General features: G+C 48.2%; 1 protein-coding gene across 4 annotated transcripts; it reads right to left on the bottom strand.

Annotated features, from left to right (window-relative positions):
* Window positions 1–398: 398 nt before the first annotated feature.
* On the bottom strand, window positions 399–23739 carry zbtb4 (zinc finger and BTB domain containing 4). 4 transcript variants are annotated; one of them, XM_034569145.1, is made up of 4 exons: window positions 23635–23739; window positions 19136–19266; window positions 18549–18642; window positions 399–8300 (listed from the first exon to the last, which is right to left on the bottom strand). In XM_034569145.1, exon 4 carries the CDS (start codon window positions 8282–8284, stop codon window positions 2804–2806), a length of 5481 nt encoding a protein of 1826 aa, XP_034425036.1. In that variant the 5' UTR covers window positions 8285–8300; window positions 18549–18642; window positions 19136–19266; window positions 23635–23739; the 3' UTR covers window positions 399–2803. The 4 variants fall into 4 exon arrangements, with proteins under 4 accessions (XP_034425036.1, XP_034425037.1, XP_034425034.1 ...); XM_034569146.1 differs by lacking the exon at window positions 23635–23739 and having other exon boundaries at window positions 19136–19267; XM_034569143.1 differs by lacking the exons at window positions 18549–18642; window positions 19136–19266; window positions 23635–23739 and adding an exon at window positions 14794–14874.
* Between the last annotated feature and the right edge of the window lie 309 nt (window positions 23740–24048).

Below are 24048 nucleotides of genomic sequence, written 5' to 3'. Positions count from 1 at the left end.
TCTATGAACAGCTTCGTAGCAAACAAAGCCATGAAATCTATCTCCAGATCATCTCTCAAGGAAAAAACGCTCATTTTTGCTCCCCAAAATTTCTTATGCCATAACAAGGCACCTTAACCAGTTGAAATCTGGCAGATCCACGTTGTACGATAGATAATTATCTTTAATATCAAAGCAGAGGCACATTCATTTTAAACTAAAACATACAGTAAGTAGTTGTATATTACCACCAGATTCCAGTCCAGTCACTACAATACGTCGATTTGCATGCTTTTGGTCTGTATGATAAAACCGTGATGGCAAACTATGGCATAAGAAATGGTCAAAAAAAACAAAAAAAAACACAAACATGTCCATCTGCAGGAATGACTTGAGATTGTACATTGGAGACAGCAAGGCTTTTTTTTTTCTTTTTCTTTTTTACACTGAAACGTACCCCACAGAAAAGTGTCAGACAACAACATAAAAAAATAACAGGTGGCCCATACGCTGTCCAGGGATACGCTGCTGCTCAGGCAGATTTATTTTGGTTTTTCTTGTTCACGCACTCACTCGCTCGCTCTCGCTTCACAAAGACCTCACGCACGCAATAAAAAGGCTTGTAACCACACCCAAGGGGATGCTTGTGCGCCCCTTCAGTTGGTCACGATGTGTTTTTTAAAAAACACTCCGGCCTGATTCCTAAAAGGCGTCCCGGCACCGTCGACCCCCTGCACATGCACGCACACACTGAGGCCCGCTGGGGGGACTTCACTCAGAGGTGCAGTGCACGAGTGTATGCTTGAGGGAAGAGGGCGGATTAAAACAGCTTCTAAATAGTGGCCGTGAGACGTAAAATGTGGAAGATAGTTTTCGTGGAACTCCTCCAGACTGCTTTTTCGATAAGTGATGATAAAATATTAACGGATATGGAAGATTAAAAAGACCAGAAAATATAAAAGGAAACAAAAAAGCTGTGCGCACAGTGCCAGATTTGCCGAGGATATAAACGGTAAGGAAGCAAGTGTTGCTCATGCGTTGTGGATACAGAACCCAAGTTTACTGACATGTTCCTAGGACTACTGTATATATGCATACCAGACGTTATACGGTTGTTTTACAGGTTATTTGTGTCATAACTGAAACAAAGAGGAACTGAAACCAACTCTACCATTAATGCAGCTGTACTTCATTAACCTCATGACTAAATTTACATTCATATTTGTACGTTTACTCACCCCCCCCCCCCCCCCCCCCGTTTTTCACTGAAGCCACTTCCATCTGGTAAGAGGGCTAAACAACATAAAAACAACAACATAGTTCAACAGAACAAACATATAGAGATAACATTACACAACGAAAAGCCCCCAGGAGGGCATCTGGGGCAGTTTTTCAGCCACCACTTTGGCTGCCATCTCAGCCTTTTTCCTACCACTAGGTAAATAACAGGGCAGGAGGGGAAACAGTTCAGACTATTCCCATCTCCCTTCAGTCGGGGGAACAGGAACAGTTTATTTATCCCCCCAAATCACTTCTGTAGGGCTTCCAACAGTTTTGTGCCCATATATTTCCTTTTCCTATACCCAGAAATAACTCAATACCCTGAATCCATTTTTCTTTTTCCTCCCTGTCGCTCTCCTCTTCCTGGCTTGGGACACGGAGCCTTTTTTTCCCCTCTTCCAATCAAGGAGGTAAAAGCTACGCAAGGTGAAGGCTGTCTGGTTTTTATTCTTTTCCTTTTTTCTTGAAGGAAATGAGATGAAAAAAAAAATGGAAGTGCAACGGTCTACCAGCCTTCAATTCTTACCCAGTGGCCAGCTACATATCCCAAGCAGCTACAAGTGTCCCCTTTAAGTGACCACTACTTTTTCTACTTTGTGCACATAAGGTACAAACTATGGTGAATGCTATACAGATCCAACAGTGTCATCTGGCCACAAAGCAACATGGTTGAGACACGAGAAGCTCAGATGATCCGTCGTTGTCACGTTCAGCCATAGAATTGACTTCTTAATGATTTGGATATGAGGGATCACTTCTAAATGCACTTTTATACATTGACCTACAGTAGCTATTCCAACTAGAGTAGGAATGCTGTGTGCGTCTGACACGGAATGACCTAGCCATTCATGCACGTACACCCACCCACACACACACACACGCGCGCACGCACACACACACACACACACACACACACACACACTCTCACACATACGCAGAAATACCTGCTTAAGCCAACCTCTGCATGCACAAATCCCTACATACATGTGCATGTACATGCTCATATACATCTTTCATTTAACGACAGGTTACACCTGCACTCGCAGTCTCACCGACTGTCCTCTCATCCCTTATCATGCCCACACGAGCCTTCCCTGAAGTGTTTATCCTCGTTTTGCCACGACTATAAAGGGAAGCTGACTGAACTAATTTGTCACACAACACACACACCCTGTTAGAAGTTCTTATTCTTATATTATAGATAATATAATGAGAAGGAGAGGAAGATTAATCAAGCTCTAGAACTATGACACACTACAGCAAAACAGGAGAAACACAGGGAAAGGTGAGCAGGGAGTAAAGAGAGGGGAGTAATGACACGTCACTAGATTATCGGCCTCTCCTCCCCATTTCTTTGCTCCCTCTCCTCCCTTCACAGCTACTCCTGATTCAATGCCTAGCTCTGATCTCTACTGAATAAAAGAGAGGCAGGGGCACTGTGCGAGCGTCGTCAGTGACCCAGTGAGCACAGACCCCTCCTGCTCCTCCTAAACAGGCCAGGCCGTCCCCTTTGGAATATATTCCTCTTAAACCTCCTGTTGTACTAAGGTTTGCCGCTGCTGTCACGTTGCTTCTTGCCGCTGCCACTGCTGCCGCTGTACAGGCTGGGATTCGCCAAGAGGGGGTGGGGTGCTGCGCCCATGTAGGGCCCAGCAGCGGCTGCGTAGTTGAAGATGGCTGGAAGGAAAGGCAGAGGCTCCACCTTGTCCCCCCCAGGTCCCATCATGTTCAGAGTCACCGGAAGAGCTGCTAAGTTATAGGGGTAGGCCAGCAGCTGGGGCCCATAGAGCAGCTGGTAAGGGTCTGGATAAAATGGCAGCTTGGCCAGGTCCCCGCCATGAGGGACCATCACTTTTCCCAGTGGGCCAAAGGGAAGATGTCCACCAGGATAGGACATGAGCAGATTTTCATCCTGCTTCTTACCAGAGCGGTAGCTGTCCGGCACAATTAGGGGTAAGGGATAATCCTGGGCAGGGTAGCCCACTGGGGTGGCGCCCCCCTGCTGGGAGTCTCTGGAAGAAACAGTGTCCTGGTGCTCGGGCTCAGGTGGCTGAGGGGCTCGGGGGAGTAGCAGAGCGTGGGCAGAGGGGCGGTCGCCGACACCAGCTGCTCCAGTGGGCAGTGAGAGCCTGTCGAGTCCTTGTGAGCTGGAGTGAACCTGACGGTTGGCTTGAGATAACAGTCCAATGGTGGAGGGAGACCGACGCGGGGACTTGGGAGTGTGCCTGTGTGAGGAGGGTCCATTCATAGTGGTTTGAGTGGGGATGTGCTGGGGGGATTGCACAGGACTCAAGGGCTCCTCTTTAGGGACCAACAGTGCCATTTGGTCCTCTGGGGCATGAGTAACTCTGCTCATTTTCTGGGCCCTCTCTATCTCTCTTTCTCTCGCCTTTTCTTTCTCCCTCTCTCTCTGTCTCTCTCTCTCCCTCTCCGTCTCTCTTTGCCTCTCTATCTCCCTCTCTCTAGCTAGTATCGAGGACATGGTAAGGTCTTGTGCTTCATTGGGAGAGGGACTCCTGGACAGTGACTGAACTCTTAGATCCTGGACCCGAGGTGCTTCCTCATAACCTGCGTGCAGAAACATACCACTCCCACCCTGCCTCTCCCTGTCCATAATGACCCCATCCCGTTTCACGAATCCGCCCTCGGAGCTGGGAGCTGTTGTCATGGAAACAGGAGCAGCAGCAGCGGTTATTCTGGTCTGTGACGTCATGGGCACATTTGGAGAGGTGTTGGTGGGTGCCACGACGTGCACAGGGCTGGGTATTCTGTAGATCTGGCTGTCTAGGCTCTTTTTGCTGGGGCTGCGGTAGTCCAGACATTCGGCCCCGTTCATGACGAGCACGCTCTGGAGAGCGGAGGGTGCGGCAGGCGTGAATTCATGTTTAGTGGGCACGAGATTAACTGGACTTTCTAGTGGAGGGTCTGCTGTTTGTGGGCTGGGCTGTTTCTCTACAGCTGGATGTGTGAGCCCTGTTAGTTGGGGCTTGTCTGTGGATTCTGACCTGTGATGTTCAGCGGTCAGTTCACTGAGGCGGTCTTCGCGCTGCTGCGAGGCCAAACAGTCACCACTGATGGGCGGGTCTGGTGTTGAATAGCTGATAACTGAAACAGAGAGCGCACTGGGAGCCTTTCCCTTCTCCGTCTCTACGTCTCTGCTAACGTCATTAATAACGGTCTCTGTTGTTTTTGGCTCCGAGGCTTTATCTTCCCTTTCCCTTTCTGGGGAGCTGCTTAACTCGTGGCGTCGGATATGGCGAGTTAGTGCTGAAGATGTCTTACACACCTTGTGACACTGTGGACAGGTGTGTCGTGATAATGCTCGTCTGCTGAGGCGACTTGGACTAGAGTTTCTCCCTGCTAAACCCACATGCCCCCCCCTTTCTTCATCGTACTTTGAAATCTCTGGCACAGATTTGATCCCGACCCCTTCATCCTGTTCAACAAGTGCCACTTTAGGGGGTGCAGAGGGTGCGTCAGTGGGCTTGGGATGCTGGGCTCTCTGGTGGTCTTCCAACTTATCCCTTGAGGGGAAAGTGGCTCGGCAGAAGAGGCACACAAACTCCAGCAGATGGCTCAGCTCGTGTTTGTCTCGCTTCCTGGGGCTTGAGAACCAGCGGCCACATGTACCACACTCTGCTGCGTTCCCGTTAGTCCAAGGCCGCCTCTTTATTCCCATAGGAGCCCCTGAGGTAGACGGAGGAGGCTTTGGAGAGTGCAGAGGAATGGAAGCAACCTTATGACAGGCCTCCTGCTCTTCTGTGTCTTTGCTCTTATCCTTTAAAGGAGCAGAGAGACAGCCCCTCTTTTTCCCCTCTCCCTTAACTCTGTCAACTTTCTGGGGCTCCTCAGTCGTCTCATCCTCTTCCTCATCTTGGGATTTCTCTGTTTCTTTATTTTGACAGTTTTTGAGCCTCTCCGCCCTCCTCTTCAGCCGGATGGAGCGCTTGTATTTCAGTTTTCTCTGCCAGCTCTTCACCCTCTGCAGATGTGCTTGGGTCTTCCTTTTAGGCTTGTAGGAGTAGTAAGGCCGCCATAAATTATCCTCCATGTCATGGTCACTGTCCTGCTCCCTCACCTCCCGACGGAAGTAGTACTCCCTCACTCCATCGGGGGATTTGGATCTCTTTTTCCTCACCTCCTCCTCCTCCTCCTCGCAGTCTCCCTCCTTATCATCCTCCTCCTCCATGCTGGCTCTGCGGTGCAGGCGGTGTTTATGGTGATGGTGGTGGAAGTGAGAGTGGCGTGAATCCTTGACCTCTCGCACAGACGATGTTTCACTGCGTTTGGATTTGGGGGGAGAAAGGCTCTTGTCTCTCCGGAGGTCTGTCTCAGAGATGCTGCGCTTCACGATGGCTTCCTCGCCGATGCGTACAGTGATCTGGCAGAGTGGCCCTGCCTCTCTGACATGTGACCCTACAGATGCCGGTAGCTGCTTTGAGCTAGAGGTGTCGCTCTTGCTGTGGGACTTGCGTGATTTGTGAAATGATCGACCTGCCTCTGCCTCGCGTCCACCTCTTGAAGTTGAACCATTCTCTCTGGTATCTGAATTGTCTCTTGATCTCTTCCTATGGCTGTCCGCACTATCCCTTTGCTTTTTAATTGGCCTGGGGCTGGCCTTGTGTGAAGTTTGACTGTTGCTGGTTTCAGGGGACGGGCTGCTTATTGGGCTTTTTTCGCTTCCAGAAATAACCTGGTTGCTATGTACGATGACAGAGGATGACACTGCTGTTCCATGAACTATGACAGAGGGTTTTGTATGTCCATATGTTATCACAGAAGGCATGCTAGTTTCTTTACCAGTCTTGGGAGTTTTGGTTTTGTTGCTACTAGACATTTTGAAGTTGCCACTGCCTCTGCCCTGCTCTGACTCTCGGGCTTCGCTCTCATGGTTTTTAACGCGGTGCATGTCCGCTTGGGGGAGGGGTGTTAGTCCAGAGAGGTCCCTGTGTTCTGGAGCCACAGAAACAGGGAAGTCATCGGGGAAGGCATCTGGGTCAGGCTTAACACTCTGGGGGTGGGCTCCGCTGATTAGGCTCTGTAGGTCCCCAGAGCCCAGAGCACAGCCCAGACCGGGCAGGGAGAGGGGCGGTGTTTCAGTTGGTGGTAGAAGCAGGCCATTATGCAAACTGTCACTGTACGTCTTGTACGGTCTCTTCTGAGAACGCATGGGGAGAAGGCGGTAGAGCTTGAGGGCATTAGCTTTCTGCTTATAGCCGCCATTAGCTGTCTTTTCACTGGAGATGAGGCTGGGGTTAATCCCGTGAATGGTTTTCTGGTGCGTTTTGAGATTGTAGTAGGTGGCGAAGGCGTCCCAGCAGAAGATGCACTGGTAGCGGCGCTCTCCTGTGTGCCACACCTCGTGCTTGGTGCGGTACTCAGCCAGGGCAAAGACTTTGTCGCAGTAATGGCAGGGATATTTGCGGCGCCATGAGTGCACATTAGAGTGACGCTTCAGGCTGGATAGGGTCATGTAGGATCGCTCGCACACAGAGCAGAAGTAAATGACATTGCCATCAACCACCTTCACAAAATGGTGCTCATCACCCGCCAGTAACTCTGCGTCTGCTGCATCATCACCTTGGATACGCGCCAGGAGGCTCCGTGCTTTCTTTCCTGGCCGCGCCTTACTGATGTCTGTTTCTCCCACAATCATTCCCCCCTCCACTCTCACCTCACCCTCCTCGAGCGGCTCCTCCTTTGGCTGCATAGTGAGAGGAGGAGGGCCCAGGCTGTTGGAGGGGAGGCCTGGCATCTTGCAGGAGGCCTCGTGGGATTGCAGTCGTTTGCTGTGGATGAAGACTTTGCCACAGAAACGGCAACTGAGGGCACGGCTGCCACGATGCAGCCGCATGTGGACTGTGAGGGAGGAGGCCGAGCTGAAGAGCCGGTGGCACACACCACAGATCAGCTCAGGCTTCAGGCTGTCGGTCGGAGAGTAGGAGGACGAGTGAGGGGGGGCAGTTAGACCCTCAGATGGGGGAGGAGGAGGTGGTGGTAAGGGGGGAGGGAGGTGGAGGGTGGGTGGATGAAGGCTTGGTCCATGAGGGCTTCCCAGTTTCCCAGCTGGTCTTCCTGTTATCTTTTCTCTCCTCTCTGCATCCCCACATCTCTGATAGGCTGATGTGCCCAGGCTGAAGAGGATCTGGGCAGTTTGAGAGGGCGACACTGTACCGTTGGCGATCCTGTGCCTCTCGTCCCATCCATCGACACCATAACAGGCCCCCAAAGACCCGCTTGAGGATCTTGGGGGTGACCTCTGAAACTGAGTCTCTGGATTGAGTTTGGAGCATTTCAGAGGAGGCGGAGATTTTATGTCCTTCCTGATAAGTGCATGAACAGTCATGGGAGATGAGGAGGAGGAGGGCGAAGAGGACGGAGAGCTGTCGTGCCTCGGGGGCTTAAAAGGTCTGTGCTTTACATCCATGGTGGCATCCAATTTCCACAACGACCCCTCATCCGAGCTCTTGGAGGACGGACGCCGGCGGTGGGGGGAAGGAGAGGATGAGGAGGAGCTGCGACAGTGGTTTGGAGATGTCAGAGAGGCTGGGAGGGGGGCGGCACTAAGTGGGAAGCTTAGGGTAATTTTTGCATTTTTAGGTCCATCGACCATGTCCTCCAGTCTGTCCTCCATCATGGCTTCTCCCCTGCCTCCATGCCTTTTACCCTTCATCTCCAACTGCTCAGTTTCCCCTTCCTCCTCCTCCTCCTCCTCCTCTTCAGACTGAGAGGCCACCCCACGAGACCAGGCAAGCTTGTGTAGTCCTTCGATCTTTTTCAGGCCGTACAAATTGACAGGTGGGTGTAAGGGTGAGGAGGATTGAACTGCCTGAAGGGCGTCTAGAGCCACTAATGACAGTGGCGGGGAAGTCCAAGGTGTCAACCGCTGACTCTGGTGGCACGTGGCGTCCTTAGCTGCAGTATGTGGTCGGGGAGTTAGCCCAGGCGCCAGGTGCTGTTCACTCAGAGGTGACTGAATAAGTCCCGCGTGGAGGGGGTCCCATACCTTTTCACTGGACACCATGACCAGCCCCCGAAATCTGAAAGAGAAAAGAGACAGAATATATTAGCATTATAGACATCCTAAGGTAAATGCATGACACGAAAATGGACATCAACATAAAGTAAAAATGAACAACACACCGAAAGCTTTGTCAGAAGCAGTCATGGCGCTCATGGAACACTTGAGAAAAGGCTAAGAAAACCGAATGCCCTCGCAATGCTGAACTTCGACAGCTCAGCCAGGAATGGTGAGTGTGAGGAGGGAGAGGGTAGGGGGAAGGAATGAATCTGCGGCAGTGCTGGTTTAGATTTCAGCGTGCCACAGCCAAGCCTTCAGAAAGGCATTCCAGAGATCCATCTCCGTCGGCTGTGACACAACATTCCCTATTCCTAATTGGAAGGCGCTCAGATTTAATCAAGATTCCCTCGGAATAGAGTGTTGACTTAGATTCATGGCCCAAACACACGTAAAAATAGTCCCGCACTTTCTATTTGAGCAAGGGCTTTGTTAGCCGTTCCTGGCAGTGGCTAATGTTTGCCGGGCATGACTCTAACCATTTATTTGTGAAGGCAAAGGTGGGGGGGAAGCGGGGAAGAGGAGACGGGAGGGAGATTGCATGCATGTGCACCGACAGTTTTTCCGCCCTCTGCATCCGGTACAATCTCAGCTGAGCTGCAGAAGATGAGCGGCAGGCTATTCTCATTTCCATTCTAATTCAACAGCCACTGTGGTGGAAGCAGCAATTTCTCCTCATATAAAGTACCCGCAGATTCACATGCAATAAGCAATTTGCTGTTATTACTTATTGACAAATGGTTTCATTTGTTTACGTCTGCAGATTAGGTGGAAGAACAGAGACACTGTGAGGCCGTAATGATGCGACGAGATGAAAAATCCTCAGTCATGCTTTTCTGCCTGCGTTTTCAAGCAGCAAAGCAGCCAGGAAGGCAGGCCGCTGTAAAATTCCACAGGCAGCCCTGAACAGGCAGAAACTAGGTCAGCACTGTTATTGCAGAGGGAAGAGGAGGGAGAGAGGGAGAGAGAGAGAGAGAAAGAGAGAGGGGGAGAGAGAGAGAGAGAGAGAGAGGGTGAGGATGAAGCAGAATGAAAGGGTGATAGAAAAAGGGAGAGAGCAAGAGACAGAGAGAAGGAGAGAGGAAGAGGAGGGAGAGAGGGGGGGGTCTCAAACAGGAACAGTCAGACACACTGCACTGGCAGACAGACGGGAGCCCGGGCAAGCAAAAATACACAGACACACGCACACGCACACACACACACACACAAATAAACATGCATGTGCACACAGCACAGTGCATATGCTCATGTGTGCCTACAGGCAGGACAGACAGACATAAACAAAGTAGTTGAACGTGGATGGACCCACTTGTAAATGACATTCAAAACCAAAAGGTGAATCTGAGGCCAACATGTCCCTCAGACTCCGGCGGGCACAGGTGGAATAAAGTACAGTCAACAAAAGGAAAACAGAAGTGTCTAGTGATGACATACTTGGAGCAAACAGTGGAAAATACTTCTTGTCGTACGGAGACAAAAAAAAGAAAAAAAGATGGAGTTTGCTTCGCCAGTTCGTGCACAGTCAAGAGGATCTGTGTCGAGAAACGAGGATGCACGATGCTGTCTCCCCAGGCCTGCCATTTTTTGTTGCTCTGAATTGAATCAGGCCTTCACTGTCGCTCACATTTGCTGAGCGATAGATGTTGTGCAGGAAATCCCTCACGGCAAGCGCCAGCCTGCTACAAGTGGGCGGACACACTGAGAGACGGTGCTAAGGCTAAAAATTTCACCATCTCATCTGATGCCTGCGCTGTGGACAGGAAAATGCGTATGACGCCCCCTCGCTATTTTTCTTTATCTCCCTGTGACGCACACAGCCACAGCACAAGCAGAGCATGCACAACATGCTGTCTGGCTGTGACAGGCCGCTCTTAACACGCTTTAAACGCGCCGGATTTACTCGCACTCACAGAGATGTGTGCACAGACGCACAGGACATGCATAAAAGCACTGTCATGGCACATGCTTCAAACAAGTCAAACACACAAGCAAATGTGACCATGACTGTGGCATAACTCTCGAGCAAAGAAATCAAAATAAACAGCAACCGTGCTTCCACGCTACTCTGCAACAGGATGTTCTGCACAAACAAACATGTTGGCTGGCCTGTGAAGTGTTCATCTACAATATTTACACTTGTGGCACTACAAAACCACACCGCACCAACAGGTGCTCAGCAGGAGCAGGACAAACTAGACTCTCGTCAACATATAAAACACATTGGCTTTCACATGACAGAGGTTCTTCACTCACAAGTGGAAGAAACGTTTCGCCGTGTCCTGATAGAATTTTATTCCACATCACAAGACAAATGTGACAAATGGAACAGAAAACACTGTCGTCTTTTGATCCTGGGTATTTCCTTTTTGTTGTTGAATTTTAGGAACTAGAATGTCACTAAGCAGAGCTCATATTGGCGGAAAAAAACACTTTTGTCCGGATCTGTGACAAAATTTAATGGGTTTCCTCATGACCCACGTCCCATCCTTCCACCATGTGTCGGGAAAATCCGTTTGGTAGTTTCGCTTAATCCTGCTGATGAACCATTTAACCGATAAATACCATCAGTTAATCTGTTAAAAAAACAATCCTTGGACATAGGTTCCATCTGAGCAGCTTTTTTTCCGCTGTGCGTCACACAGTTAACAGACAGCGAACCCGACAGACGGCATGTGGACATGTTGCCATTTGTGAATAGAAACAGTAGAAAAGCTGATGAGGACTGAGTAGGCCTGAACATTTACGCAGTTTACCCAACTGTCTCTCCGGTGACAGCATGGATCCGGAAGTTATGCCGATGTCGGCCTGCGACAGCGAGTGGATTGTTCCTGACTGCGACAGCACTCTGTGTGTGTGTGTGTGTGTGTGTGTGTGTGTGTGTGTGTGTGTGTGTGTGTGTGTGTGTGTGAGGGAGCTAGTACAGCAGCACTGCAGGTATGTGACGATGAGCGAAACTTCATTTTCTACCGTTTCTGCTGCTGTTTGCATAATGTAATAATTAAATCAATAGTTTAAAAAAAAAACTTGCATTGGTATTTTTAGTGTCGCACGTGTCCATTGCATGACATTTTAATCTTGTTTATTAATGGTTAATAATTGGTTAATAAGTGTCAGATATCGTAAGAAAAAAATTCTAAACATCCGTTGTACCTACCAACCAACCCACCGACAGATAGGGGTGAAAACACAACCTGTTAGTCTCCATCAGCTCAGTTTAACGACGGGAAAAGCAGAAGCGCTGTTTGGCTCAATAAACCATTTTTTCCTGCTTGAATTTTTTTGACCAACGCAGATCAGTAAAAACATTTACCATTGACTTTGAGACACTTTTTCATTAGCATTTGAAAAAATAAAACATGGGACGACGATGACCTTGCAAGCCATTCATTAGCAATCCACTGCATTTAAATGGACGATCAGTCACCGGGGACATCACGGCTGAAGTGGCCTTGCATAACATAAGGCAGGACGGCAGAGGAGCTTGGCTGGTGCGCCAGCTCACGGGCCTTGAACCAGCCATTGAGCAATCTGTTTATTCCGCTGACACCCGTACTTGTGCTCACAGTCAAAAAAGTGTTAAAACTAATATTTTTTTGTGCAATATTTCCTCTCAAAAGGAAACTCCTCCACAGTCACACCACGAGTGCTGTAATATGATGCAGTTAAAACGAGAGCGTGCGCGCAAACTAAAACTTCATTTGGCTCTAAAATAAAGTGTTCAGTCCAATACTTATAGAGGACTAAACCTCTGATCGTAACAAACTGAATTTTTAATACTGTTATTGTGCTGATTAATTTACTTCCACACTGCAATATGTAAACAGCAGACACTTGTACCAAATCCTCATTAAATATAGTGCAGCTTCTGGTCCCAGTTTCCCATCACAATTTATTTTGATTTGAACTTGAGTCTTATTTTCATGATTTAAAGCCGTTAGCATTTTCTAAGATGTGGGAATAAAGCAACATTTCTATGGCAAAAGAAGATGGTTCAAGAAATATGATCAGCGAGGCTGTTAAAGCTACTAAATTGTGAGTTTAAAACTGATCACAAATGTATCCCTCTCTGCACAGGAAGCCTGTGTGTGTGTATAAAGCTTCAGTAAGCTGAAGTATCTGGGCATAGTTGTGCCTCGAGTATCTGCGGGTTAAAGCTAAACCAGGAAGTCGTCTGCATTTTGCATATTTGTTGTTTGCCTCTTATATTTAGCATCGTCATTGTTGGCATTCACGTATTTCATCAGTTAAGTTGTTGATCACGCATTACTCATAGAAACGATAATAGAAAGTCCAGAAATAAATACAAAGTTGTCATGAACTAAAATTATCATGAACTAAAATTATCTTTTGATTCTTCAGCAGTGATGAGCCATCATATATACGTACGTGTACGTGTGCATGTGCGTGTGAGGTTAAGGGGAGTGCCTGCAAGGCGGAATGTGGGGGGCCTCGGTTTTCCAGCCGGTGAGCCAGAGGCGAGGAGCATGTGGGAAGAGGAAGGTGTCGGTTAGGCTTTCTCCCCAGTGAGGGGCAGCCAGAGGGGCCCAACTATCAGAGCAGCAGTTGGTCTGTGAAGAGGAGGGTGTACGTGTGTGCTCGTGAGGGTGTGCACGGGCGGGCGGGCAGGCGGGGGGGGGTGGGCATCGTTAGCAAGAACAGGCTACTGAACTCTCCGCAACCCCCCGGCCAAGAGAGCATGGTGGAGCCAGCCAGATGGGATAGAGGGCGGGAGGAAAGGAGGTGAGCGGAGGGGAAGTTGGACCGGGTTCGGGGAGTGGTGGAGCAGAGGTGGCCGTGGTGGTTGTGGAGTGAGCGGGGAGGTAGGGGTGACTTCAAAACATGTCTCCTCCATGTTCACATTTCATGGTTTCCTTGTCTTTCTGATCCCTCTCAGCGTGACTGACTGCTCCCCCCCCCCTTCTCTCCCTCCCCATGTGTAAACTGTCGTATCGTGGTGTTTTTGCATGCCGCTCCACGCACCAGCGAACCGGCCCATGTCTAAAACGCCATTCTCTCCATGGTCTGTTAGCTCTCAACCCAGCACGTAATTCCCATAATTCTGCTCGCTGCAACACAATCAGGAGAGGCTTTGAAACGCTGCAAGGCCAAAAAAAAGTACCCCCGGAGAGCGGTAACACTATACCAGTGACCTTTTTGAGGTAATTTCCCCAAAATCATTTTCAATTTCATGCAGGGTCCCAGTTGAAGGGGGCGTGATATCCCCAGTGGACTTCTCGGTCTAAAACTACCAAGGAACATTTGATTGTTAGTATAGTTCAACCAAAGTGCCACATTATCATAAACTTCGACTGTGGCAGGTCGGAGAAAATGAAGCGCTGCACCACTTCCCCCGAAAACAACTAGACTGAAGTACGTCAACATCCTTTATAGAAAAAAACTAAACGAAGCCAAACCAGCTCCGTCCTGCAAGTGGCAAGCGAGCAAGTGACAACATCACAACAGTGCGCCGCAGCATCAAACTACACGTCTACTGTCTGACCTATGACCCCTGCCCCCGTGGCAGTGTGGATCATATTTTCCATACATTGAGCACATGGGGCTTGGGCTTGGCATCCATGGAAACCAGGAATGTGGAGTAGTTGGCAGCAGATGCTCTGTTGTTTTGGAAAAAAATAAAAAAAACGAAAAGTGAGGCTTAGGGCAGCAACAACCGGGGCCTGGTGACATCAACATGAGAGACAGCGTCCAGCAAACACAACACAACAGGCTGTTAAAATGGAGGACAAGCGGGACGGCCCAAATCAAAAGAAATGAAAAGACAAGAGGCAGTGGGGTGGAAGTGGAGATGTGTTTACGGTTGCCTGTGTTGCACGTTTCTCTCCTCTGACGTTGTCCCCAAGTTCATGCCCCCCCGCGTTAAGACCCCCAACAACAAAGCTCACATCATGTCTAAACGCCTGTGCTGACATGTGCTGGCTGACCCTCCCCTCCCCTCCCCTCACCTGCGGGTGGCTCACGGGGGGGGGGGGGGGGGGACGCGAGAGAGGCTTCGAGAAAATTAAAAGTTTCATCACAACCTCCAGAAAACGAGTCATCGCTCTTGAAAAGAGAATTGCGTGGTGCGCCAGCGACCAGCGACGGGAGGATGAGGGAGACGAGGCCTGTTCCTGGCACACGCACGCACGCACGCACATAAACGCGCTTCCAACAAACGCACACTGCATAAACACACACACACACACACACACACACGCGCACACCCACCCGCCCGCCCGCCACTCATGCTCCCCGACACACGCATGTTGAATAAAAAATAAATAGAAAACCTTTTCCTCCTCTAGACGCGTGAAGCAACTAGGGCTCCAGCAGCAGCAGGAGAGTGGAGCAGGAAAAACAAGCAGGAAAACAACAGAATTCAGCCTCTCCTCCTCCTCTCTTCCTCTCATTCTCTCCCGTCTGTCTCTCAGGAAGACAAGCATACAAGAAAAACGTACCTCGGAAAACCTCCTGCTGCATCTCTGCTGCGATGTGTTCTCTCCCCTCACACTCCCTCTCTCCCTCTCTCTCTCTCTCTCTCCCTCCCTCCCTCTCTCTCTCTCCCTTGGTCTGTGTATATGCGCACGACTGAGTGTGTGTGTGTGTGTGAGAGAGAGAGAGAGAGAGGGAGAGAGAGTGAGCACAGGGAGAGGCGGTGCACACACACACACACACACACACGCACACATGCACACGCACACACATACAGGCAGCAGTGTGTGAAGACAGAGGGCAGGAGCGATTCTCACACTCGAACTTGCTCGCTCTCCCTCACTCACTCCCCCTTTTTTCTTGCTCTCCCTCTCCTCTCTCACTCCAGTTTATGCCTCTGACACACGATTCTTAGTGTTTTTGCTCTTTTTTTTTTTTTTTTCCAGCAAGTGACCCCCCCCACACAGGCCCCCCCCCACACCCCTCCCACCCCACTGAATCCAATCTTCTTTTTATTTGGAAGTGTTGTTCTCTCTCTCTCTCTCTCTCTCTCTCTCTCTCTCTCTCTCTCTGCACACACATGCATGCACACACACACACACACACACACACACACACACACTCAGGCACACACACTACTTTATATACACAAAGCCCAGCGATAGGGAGAGGGAGGGAGAGGCAGAGGGAGACATAGTGGGAGAGCAAGCAGGCAAGAGGACGCCATTTAAGCAGTTTGTTACGAGCACTGCAAGTCCCCAAAATGGCTGAAAACAAACAGGAACCACGCCAACTCAAAAAACCTGGGCACGGGGGACGGAGAGACAGACAGACAGTGAGGGTGTGAGAGGAGTGCGAGCGAGGGAGACGTGGAGAAAAGTCAAACACGGAGCAAGGGAGAGAGGACAAACTGGTGGTAGTCTAATGGCGGATGGGAGCAGTTGAAGTGAAGTTGAGGGAAAAATGGAGGCGTTAAAGGGGCACTTCAGTGGCGTGGCTCTGCACTTTGGTAAAGTTTGGGTCCTTACAAGGAGCCTGAGAGCCTGCAAAAAAAGAATCGTCAAAATCAATGCATCAGAGGCTGAGATAACGAGACTTTACCGGGCCGAGCTCCAAAAAAACGCTGGGACCTACAGTTCCCATGATGCAACTTGATAGCGTCTTTCCTTAGACTCTGCCTGCCTGGCAAAAGCCCACATCTTTCACACACACCGCGTCCTTCGTTTCTAAGTCTGAAGGGCATTATCTAAAATAGCACGGTGGTAAAAGCGGCGTTCGCGGGCTGAGGTGGCGGGGACGTGTTCCTTCACGTATGAGGAGAAACAATTAAACCAGAAGCCAGAAAGGCCGGTCGGACCGATCAACCCATTGATCTGACGAAACGAAACACTGCACCATGGTTTTAAGAAAATGACTTAACAACTTTGGAAAGTTGTGGCCACGACAGTAATTCTATCCGTGTATTGACTGGCTGTCCGCTTACACACACGCGCGGTTTGAAAATTACAGCTGAATTTTTTAATCCTACAGGGCTCTTCATGCTGATTCCTGAGTACGGTGAGCGGCATTTGATATGTGTCGAAAATTAATGGGGGATTATGACGTGTGCCAACAGTAGCAAAAAGGCTCCACCTTCCTGGTCGTCCACAAACGGTGGCAAGAACATGACTCTACTTTGTCCGACTTTAGAAAACACCCTCCAGATATTATATAACTGCTTTCAGAGGCGGTGTGTGATTCCCCCGTGTAAGGTAAAAGGTGTAAAATATTTCTGAGAGAGAAAACTGGCTAAAGGTGGACAGAAACTGGGATAGAGTCAGTCTTCGATTTGTTCAAGCCGCTCAGCTAAAAGGTTCAAGGGATCGATCAACTGCTTTCAGTTCAGTGTGTGTGTGTGTGTGTATCTGTGTCTGAGCTAAAAACCACAAGTGACAAAGCTTCCGCGTTGTTTTGCAGCAGGAAAATGTCGCCTGCCACCACCAAAACAAATGGCACCGCTGCACCGCCACCGAGGCCTGCAGCTGGGTATCAATCATGATTCATCCGTATCCATGCAAACCGCCTCACAATAGCGACTGTCTTCTTTCTGGTTACTCTCGGGCCACGCACGTCACGGTCGGTGGAAATTCCACATATCTCCGTTCTCCCTCCGCTGGCCGCGAACCACTTTGGCGGCCTTAGATCAGGAGGTACTCTCTCAGCTGGAACAAGGCGGCAGAGAAATGAGGAGGGGTGGAAGAATGTTCTAGTTATGCTACAACACCATCATACTTCCCACTGTCCTTTTGAGTGGAACTGCTGCTTCCCCCCCCCCCCCCACCCCACCAGTACCCACCAACTGAACCTTGACGCCAACAACCCGCCCTCCTCCTACTCTTTCCCTGCCCTTTCCCTCTCTCCCTCTCTTTCATCACTCTCTCACCCTCATTGTACGCTGCCACACTTGTCTCCATGGGAACCGCTCTGGGATTGGGTGTTGTTCCTGTGACCTCTCTGGGTCTTGGAGTTGGAACACCCCCCCCCACCCACCCACCGCCTACCCCCCACCCATGCACCCCTGCACGTTTTCAAAGCAGGCTGCCTGTGAGTGGACGGGATATGTGACGGCAGCTGTGAGCAGGACGGGACAGTGCAAAACCTTCAATTATAACTAGAAGTGAAACGATGTGTGTGTGTGAAGCGATGGAGGCTGGGTGTGTGAAGCAGAGTGCCCGTTGGCAGAGACAATAGTATGTGTGTGTGTGTGTGTGTGTGTGTGTGTGTGTGTGTGTGTGTGTGTGTGTGTGTGTGTGTGTGTGTGTGTGTGTGTGTGTGTGTGATCCAGGAGTGCGTCCGCTCAGTCCACACATGTGTGTTGGCATTGTCCCGTGGCTGCAGCCAGCCACCAACTCTGTATTCAGAGGCGCCCCCGTTGTCCAGCCGTCCCCATTCATGGATGTTTGGCGAAACGTGATCATAGCTTTTCATGCTGTGCTACCAAGCGACACACACACACACACACATCTGAATGCACAAAGATGAAAAACGGAGGAAGCCATCTTGCACCTTGTAGCAATGTGCGAGAAAAAGAGGAGAAAAACGCAGGCCAGGGGGAACAATGCAGGTTTTGAGAGCCACGTGGGGGCGGCAGAAACAAGACATGAACACATCACGCTCATATTATTCTTTTTTTTGAGTTGATTTGGCTCACGTGTTGGCAAACAGTCGACTATTTACACACCTCCAACAGGTAGGGATCAACAGTAAGATCATCAGCTACTTTCTTTTGTGTCTTTTTTGGGGCTTCACTTACTCAAGGAAGAATTAAAGTTGCTAAATGCTAAATCTAAGCTAAGACTATTTTAGCACGCCTAAACAGAACGAATGAAAAAAAACTCTGCAGCAAGTTCTCTATGGCTCTGGATGGAGAGGAAACTGTATTAGCCCCAATGTAAGATGATATTGTTTTCAAAAAATGTTTTCAAAAAAACTGAGGTTATCTTATATTTCAGGACAATTACATGTTGGTTCACTGCAAAAGTGACTTAACAGTCTTTTACAGCGTTGCATTATGGGTAATTAGTGGCCGCACTTTGCTGCGCGGCTAGCAAGAGTTTTTCGCATCTTTACAGTGACGCCGTCAGAGGTAATCAACTTAAAACGTGTGACGGAGGAAATAAAAAACCAAGACGACTGAAAACAAGTTCTTCTGCCTCACCCCCGACGTCCTCACTGCAGAGATGAATAATGTGACTGATAAATTTATGTTTGAGGAAGGAGAGTGAGAGAGGAATTGACTCACCACAGTAACTCAGTCTGCTGACGAGTGGCCACTGGGAAAGTGAGCTGTCTGCAGACGTCCAACCCATACATAATTCTTTTAAGAAGCCAGATGACTGTGGAGGGAAGAGAAAAATCCAAATGCGTTTACTGCTAAAGTCTTATTTAAACAGTCTTGTTTTGTGTGGCACACACTAAGAACAATGTGAGGGATTAGTTCATCAGTGAGCATATGCGTTTCACTTTTCTCCCGACTAAATGATAGATAAATAGACAGATTCCCTTTATTGTGGTTGCACAGAAAACAAGAAGAGTATTTGCAACAGCGCAGTAAATTCTACTGTTGCCTTGAGTGCACTTGGAAAAACAAAAACCTGTCTTGTGTTTTTTATAAAACGCATCATGTGGAAAGCAGATTTTCTTTTCATAAAATACAGTATAAGGAAACAGTTATGCGATTAGTATTACTGACTGTATATAACATTTATTCATATCATAAATCCAGACTGAATTCTTAGTAATAAGGATACACATGTGTGTGAAAATACCCTGAGGCGTGCTCAAGCATTAGTAAACATCCTCAAAGATCTCAAAGAGGGGATGACTAACCTGCTCTCCAGCTGACTTGGACTGAGATCAAAGTGGGAAGTCAAACGACGACCGAAGAGTTCATGTGTCAGTGGTTTTCTTAAAGAGGAAGCCGGGGCTTTGCGGCGACTCCGACGCGGCGACTCCTGCTTCTGTGGCCTGCACGTAGACATGTGAGGACAGAGAGGAGGAATGAGACCACAGCACATGCATGTTCTACACGTACAGATAAGCAAGACAAATGTTTACATTTTAAGCTAGACACACATGGTGTTTAAGCCCTCAGGATCGTCTTGCAGACACGGGGGCGGGACAATGACTGATTTGACATTACCTCTTGAGGAAAAGGGAGAGATGAGCGTGCTGGGGCATGTTCTTATTATTAGCAAACACGTCTCTGCTGTGTCATTACAAAATGTAATGAGAAAATCCAGCCTGTGAACAGCTACCTTTAAGATGAACTTTCACTTCTAGTTTGAGAAAATCGCAGGGGTACAGATATCTAAAACACCAAAAATGTCCAATGTTCGATGTCTTTTCAACTTAATGCCTATTCACAAAAAAGGTGAAATGCAAACATCAAGTCAAAACTTAAATACCCTGTGAAAAGTTCACTTTTTGCACAGTTCATGTAATCTTTCCCAACTCCTTCATACCTCAGTGCAGAGATGTGATGTTTTCACAACCCCAAAAAAGATAAAACTCATATCCCCTCATCTATATCTGATAAAATGTACTATTGTCATTATATAACCACTCGTCCATCAAAATCTATCTTTGACAACACAAACAAAACATTTCCATCTTTTCCAGATGAATCAGGAAGTAAATGTACGTGAAGTATGCAGCCTTTAAAGGTCAGATGACATGTTTTTCCTATGGTGTTATACTGGGTTTCTCCGTATTACTCCACCGTACATTGTTAAAATGCCAGATACATGTCAAACATTCACTTTGGTTTATTTTTCTGTTCAAAATCTAACCTTTTTTCTTTCCCCACAAAGTCTCAAAATCCTTTCTTGACGCATCACAGGGTGAAGATAACCCATCTAATAAAATGTTACGAGAGACCTTGAGGTAAATGGGCTTCAACTTGGCACCGGTGAAGAGGATTTCAGCCGGGCCAACAAAAATGTAAATATTAGAGTTCTGCCCCCGACATCCTCTCTCACATGGGAAACATGTCAAACCTCATGCTGAGCGCTGCAGCAGACTTTACACTTTCATTACAGAGGTCACTGCCACCAGGTTGTTCTATTAAAAAATATAACTCTTCAAAGTTAGATGAGATTAAATAATTCAAGATAAATAAGTTGCGCATCAAGCTAAGCAACAGAGGTCTTTTATAGCCAGTTTTTCATGTGCGTATATAACTTCTTTTTTTTTTTTTGCTTTCATTATCACAATTCTACGCTTCCCAAACCACAGAGCTGGTGTCACAACAAAAATCTGAGGGGTTGTGAGATTGACTATAAACACAGAAAAGATATATATATATATATATATATATTTCTGCCACACCAAGTTGTGTTTATTTCACGAATTACCACAATCTTTTCTTCTTGTGAACGATTTAAGCTCGCAGCTACTACAAAGATTATACAAGAGATAAAATAACTTATTGGTTTAGCAGATTAGTCGTTTGACGCAACCACTGTGGAGCCGTCGCATGAAGTGGATACGATTTAAGGCGTCACAAGCCCAAAAAATGTTGGGAACAAATCTCGCAAAATAACAAAAAACGGCTGGAATCACAAAAAAACACATTATGTAACCTGAAGGAAACCAGTCCATGATGCTGACGTCACATTGAGAAATCATTTCCTGTGACAATTTGAAAAATCTTTACCCAGGTCCTCTGTTAGTTTTTGTACAAATCACTGCAGTGAACAAAAACTGCATTTCGACAGCAGCTGACTGAAACTGTTCGGTCATTCTGAGCTTTTAGGCTTCGGTAAAGGAGGAAAAGACTGAAAATGCCTGTAACGCTTTAGAGTTTCACTAGAAACAACTGTGAGTTCAATGGGTTCAACACTGCTCCACCTCTCGCCTGCAAGACAACACTGAAGGGCTGAAACACACACACAACTCAGAGGCTATCCTCAGCAGATGTCCACAAACTACATGCTGCAAATGTCTGAGTAAGACTCTAATGACAAGGGAGGATAGTCGCCTATAAAGTTGTGCAAACTTAATAAATAAGCGGAGGATCCAAAGTATCGGATGGCAGAAATGTTTTTGCATCAGCCGCAGTCTGACAGGCCTGATCCAGGTCCCCGGAGCAGACGCACTGTGCTCCAACAAGCATGTTTGTGTGAGCCGTGAAGAACTGCTGAGTCACACAAACTGTCCCTGGGCACATACAAGAGATAAAAGGCTAAAAAAAGGAATTAGAATGGGTGTAGGCCCCATGAGAGTTACAGTTGGCATGCGCTTAATAATCAGTTTGATACGCAAGAAACCACTGGCAAAATATAGTTGTATAACAGCACAGAGAAAGGCAAAAGGAGAAGAGGAAGACAGGGTTTGTAGTGTGGACGTTGCCAAAGGAGACTGGAAAGGATAGGTGGAAAATCATCTGGGAGGGGGTGCCTGATACGGTGTGGAGGAGAGAGGAGGGGGGGCGGCGGCTGTTTTTTCCACTGCCAGAGAGAGGGAACGGCTAAATCAAATTAATTAGCTCCTTCATCTCCAGGCAGCTACTCAGGCATGCTGTACTGGCGAGAACAGGAGGGAGAAAGGAGGGAGGCCTGTAAGCACAAGAGAATGGGAGAAAGCGAGATAGGCCATGGTGGCGGGGTGAAAAGCCCGCGGTGTATGTGCACCATTCAGGAGAACAGGGCCGCAGGGGGGGGGGGAGGAAGGGGTGCACAGCTCTCTGATAAGCGTGAGGGTTGTTTTCGCTGGAGTCTCTGTTGAGGAGGAAGTGGCTGCATGTCGGCTGACGCTGTGCACTGCTGCTGCTGCGCTTCGGGGCGATGCTACTTCCTGTTTCTAGACAGCCTGTACTTTAAGGGCACCGTAACCAACCCTGTCTCTGCACGCCTCTTTAAATAGCACGCTGACACTTCAATCAGAACCTCCCGGAAACGTGGGGTACTGAGGAACTCTTGCACAGACAAAGGGAAAAAAGAAACATGAAGTGAACTTGTCCTGTGATCAAAAATAAAACGGTAAATCACCACGACTAGTTGTGCTGACAAGAGAAGAAAGGGGGAAAAAAGGGACAGTAAAGAGGGAAGAGGAAAAAAGAAAGTGAGGCAGATGGTCAGAGGGAATGGCTACATGCCAGGGGAAACACAGCAGTAGGAGAGAAACCAAACACAGAAAAATGAGAAGAGAAAAAAGAGGCAGGGCGAGTTGTACGTTTGAGAATGAGCCACTGCAAGCAGCATGAGGCCATCTATGAGAGTGCAAGAGAGAGGGGATGGAGGGCCTGGAATGAGGGAACAAAAGACATTAGAAGAGAGCGTGAGAGAAATTATGAAGAAGGTTTGAGCATAAGAGGGAAGACAAACTTTCTGTGGGGGAGGTAAAGTAATTATGTGAGTACAAGGGTGAAGAGGAAGGCCAAGTGGATTCACGATACATAAATGGAGCTCCCCGAGATCTCAAAAATAGGTGAGAGGAGAGTGATAGGGGGGGGGGGGGGAAATAGGATGCAGGGCAAAGGAGATCCTGAAAGACAGCGGCAGGGGTCAAGACCTTGGGAGACGAGCACAGTGGACAGCTCAGTGCAGGGTTGCCCAGACGAGACTTGGCTGCACTGTGAGAACCCCAGATTAGCACTAAGCCGATTGCAACGCGAGGTGGGATCAAGAGCAATTAATTTAGCACCCAGATAGTTCCAGGAAGGGGCTGAAAAGAACCCTAACAAAAACGCAGAACTGCTGCAAAACTCTGCGGCAACATCTGAGTCAAATACTGGGTGACTTAACTATTCTTTCCAGTAAATGAGCCGCCTGAAAGGAATCCTTGCAGATGAGAACTTGGAAGGCCTGAAAAGAGTGTGCGGATGATGAAAGGATGGACAGAGGAAAGATGAAGACGCTTGGCAGGGGCTGACATCAGCCAAAACAAACACCCAAAGAACAGGACATTCTCTCGCGAACAGAAATGGGCCGGACTGTTCCAATGGGATCGAAGAGAGCATGCTTCTGACCTTGCGTCACCCATCTGTATTACAAAACATCCTGGTGCATAACTTAAGGCGAAATAAGACCTAAGAATGGGTTTTTTGTTCATCTAATGGGGAATTTACTTCTCGTCTGCGTACAAGAAAGAAAAACTCTGACAAGGTTTTGATCTTCGTTTTGATTCTGAGAATGAGGTAAACTGGGACTTTTTACAACCATAGTGTCCACAATGTGATTTACAAACTTACTACAAACCACGAAGACCGACAAAATCCATCATCACAGCCTTAAAGGACATTTTATATTTAGTTATTCATGCTCACAGTGATTGAATTCTCTTAGAAATTGTGAGTATAGTCAGTTTTTTGGTGGATTATACTTCACCTGCAATGACTCGCTTGTTCAATACAATAATGAGAATCCAGTTATAGTTTCGGCTTTTTAACTATAAATCACACAGAGAAAATAAATAGCCTGCGCCTGCCACTATGCTCTGCATCTGCCCGTCTCTCCCTCTCTTCTTGTTCTTTACTTTATTGTGCTACAAAGCTCCTCCCTTCCCCACCAAACCCTGACAACACACACACACACACACACACACACACACACACACACACACACACACACACACACACACACACACACACACACACACACACACACACACACACACACACACACACACACACACACACACACACACACACACACACACACACACACACACACACACACACAAACTCTGACATCATCAGACAAGAGCTCCCCCTATAGATACATGAATCATCTCCCTTTACA

This window comes from Hippoglossus hippoglossus, chromosome 18 (genome assembly GCF_009819705.1).
Source record: "Hippoglossus hippoglossus isolate fHipHip1 chromosome 18, fHipHip1.pri, whole genome shotgun sequence".
NCBI lineage: Eukaryota > Metazoa > Chordata > Actinopteri > Pleuronectiformes > Pleuronectidae > Hippoglossus > Hippoglossus hippoglossus.
The sequence above is the reverse complement of the archived record's forward strand: the minus strand, read 5'-3'. Positions and strand labels throughout refer to the sequence as shown.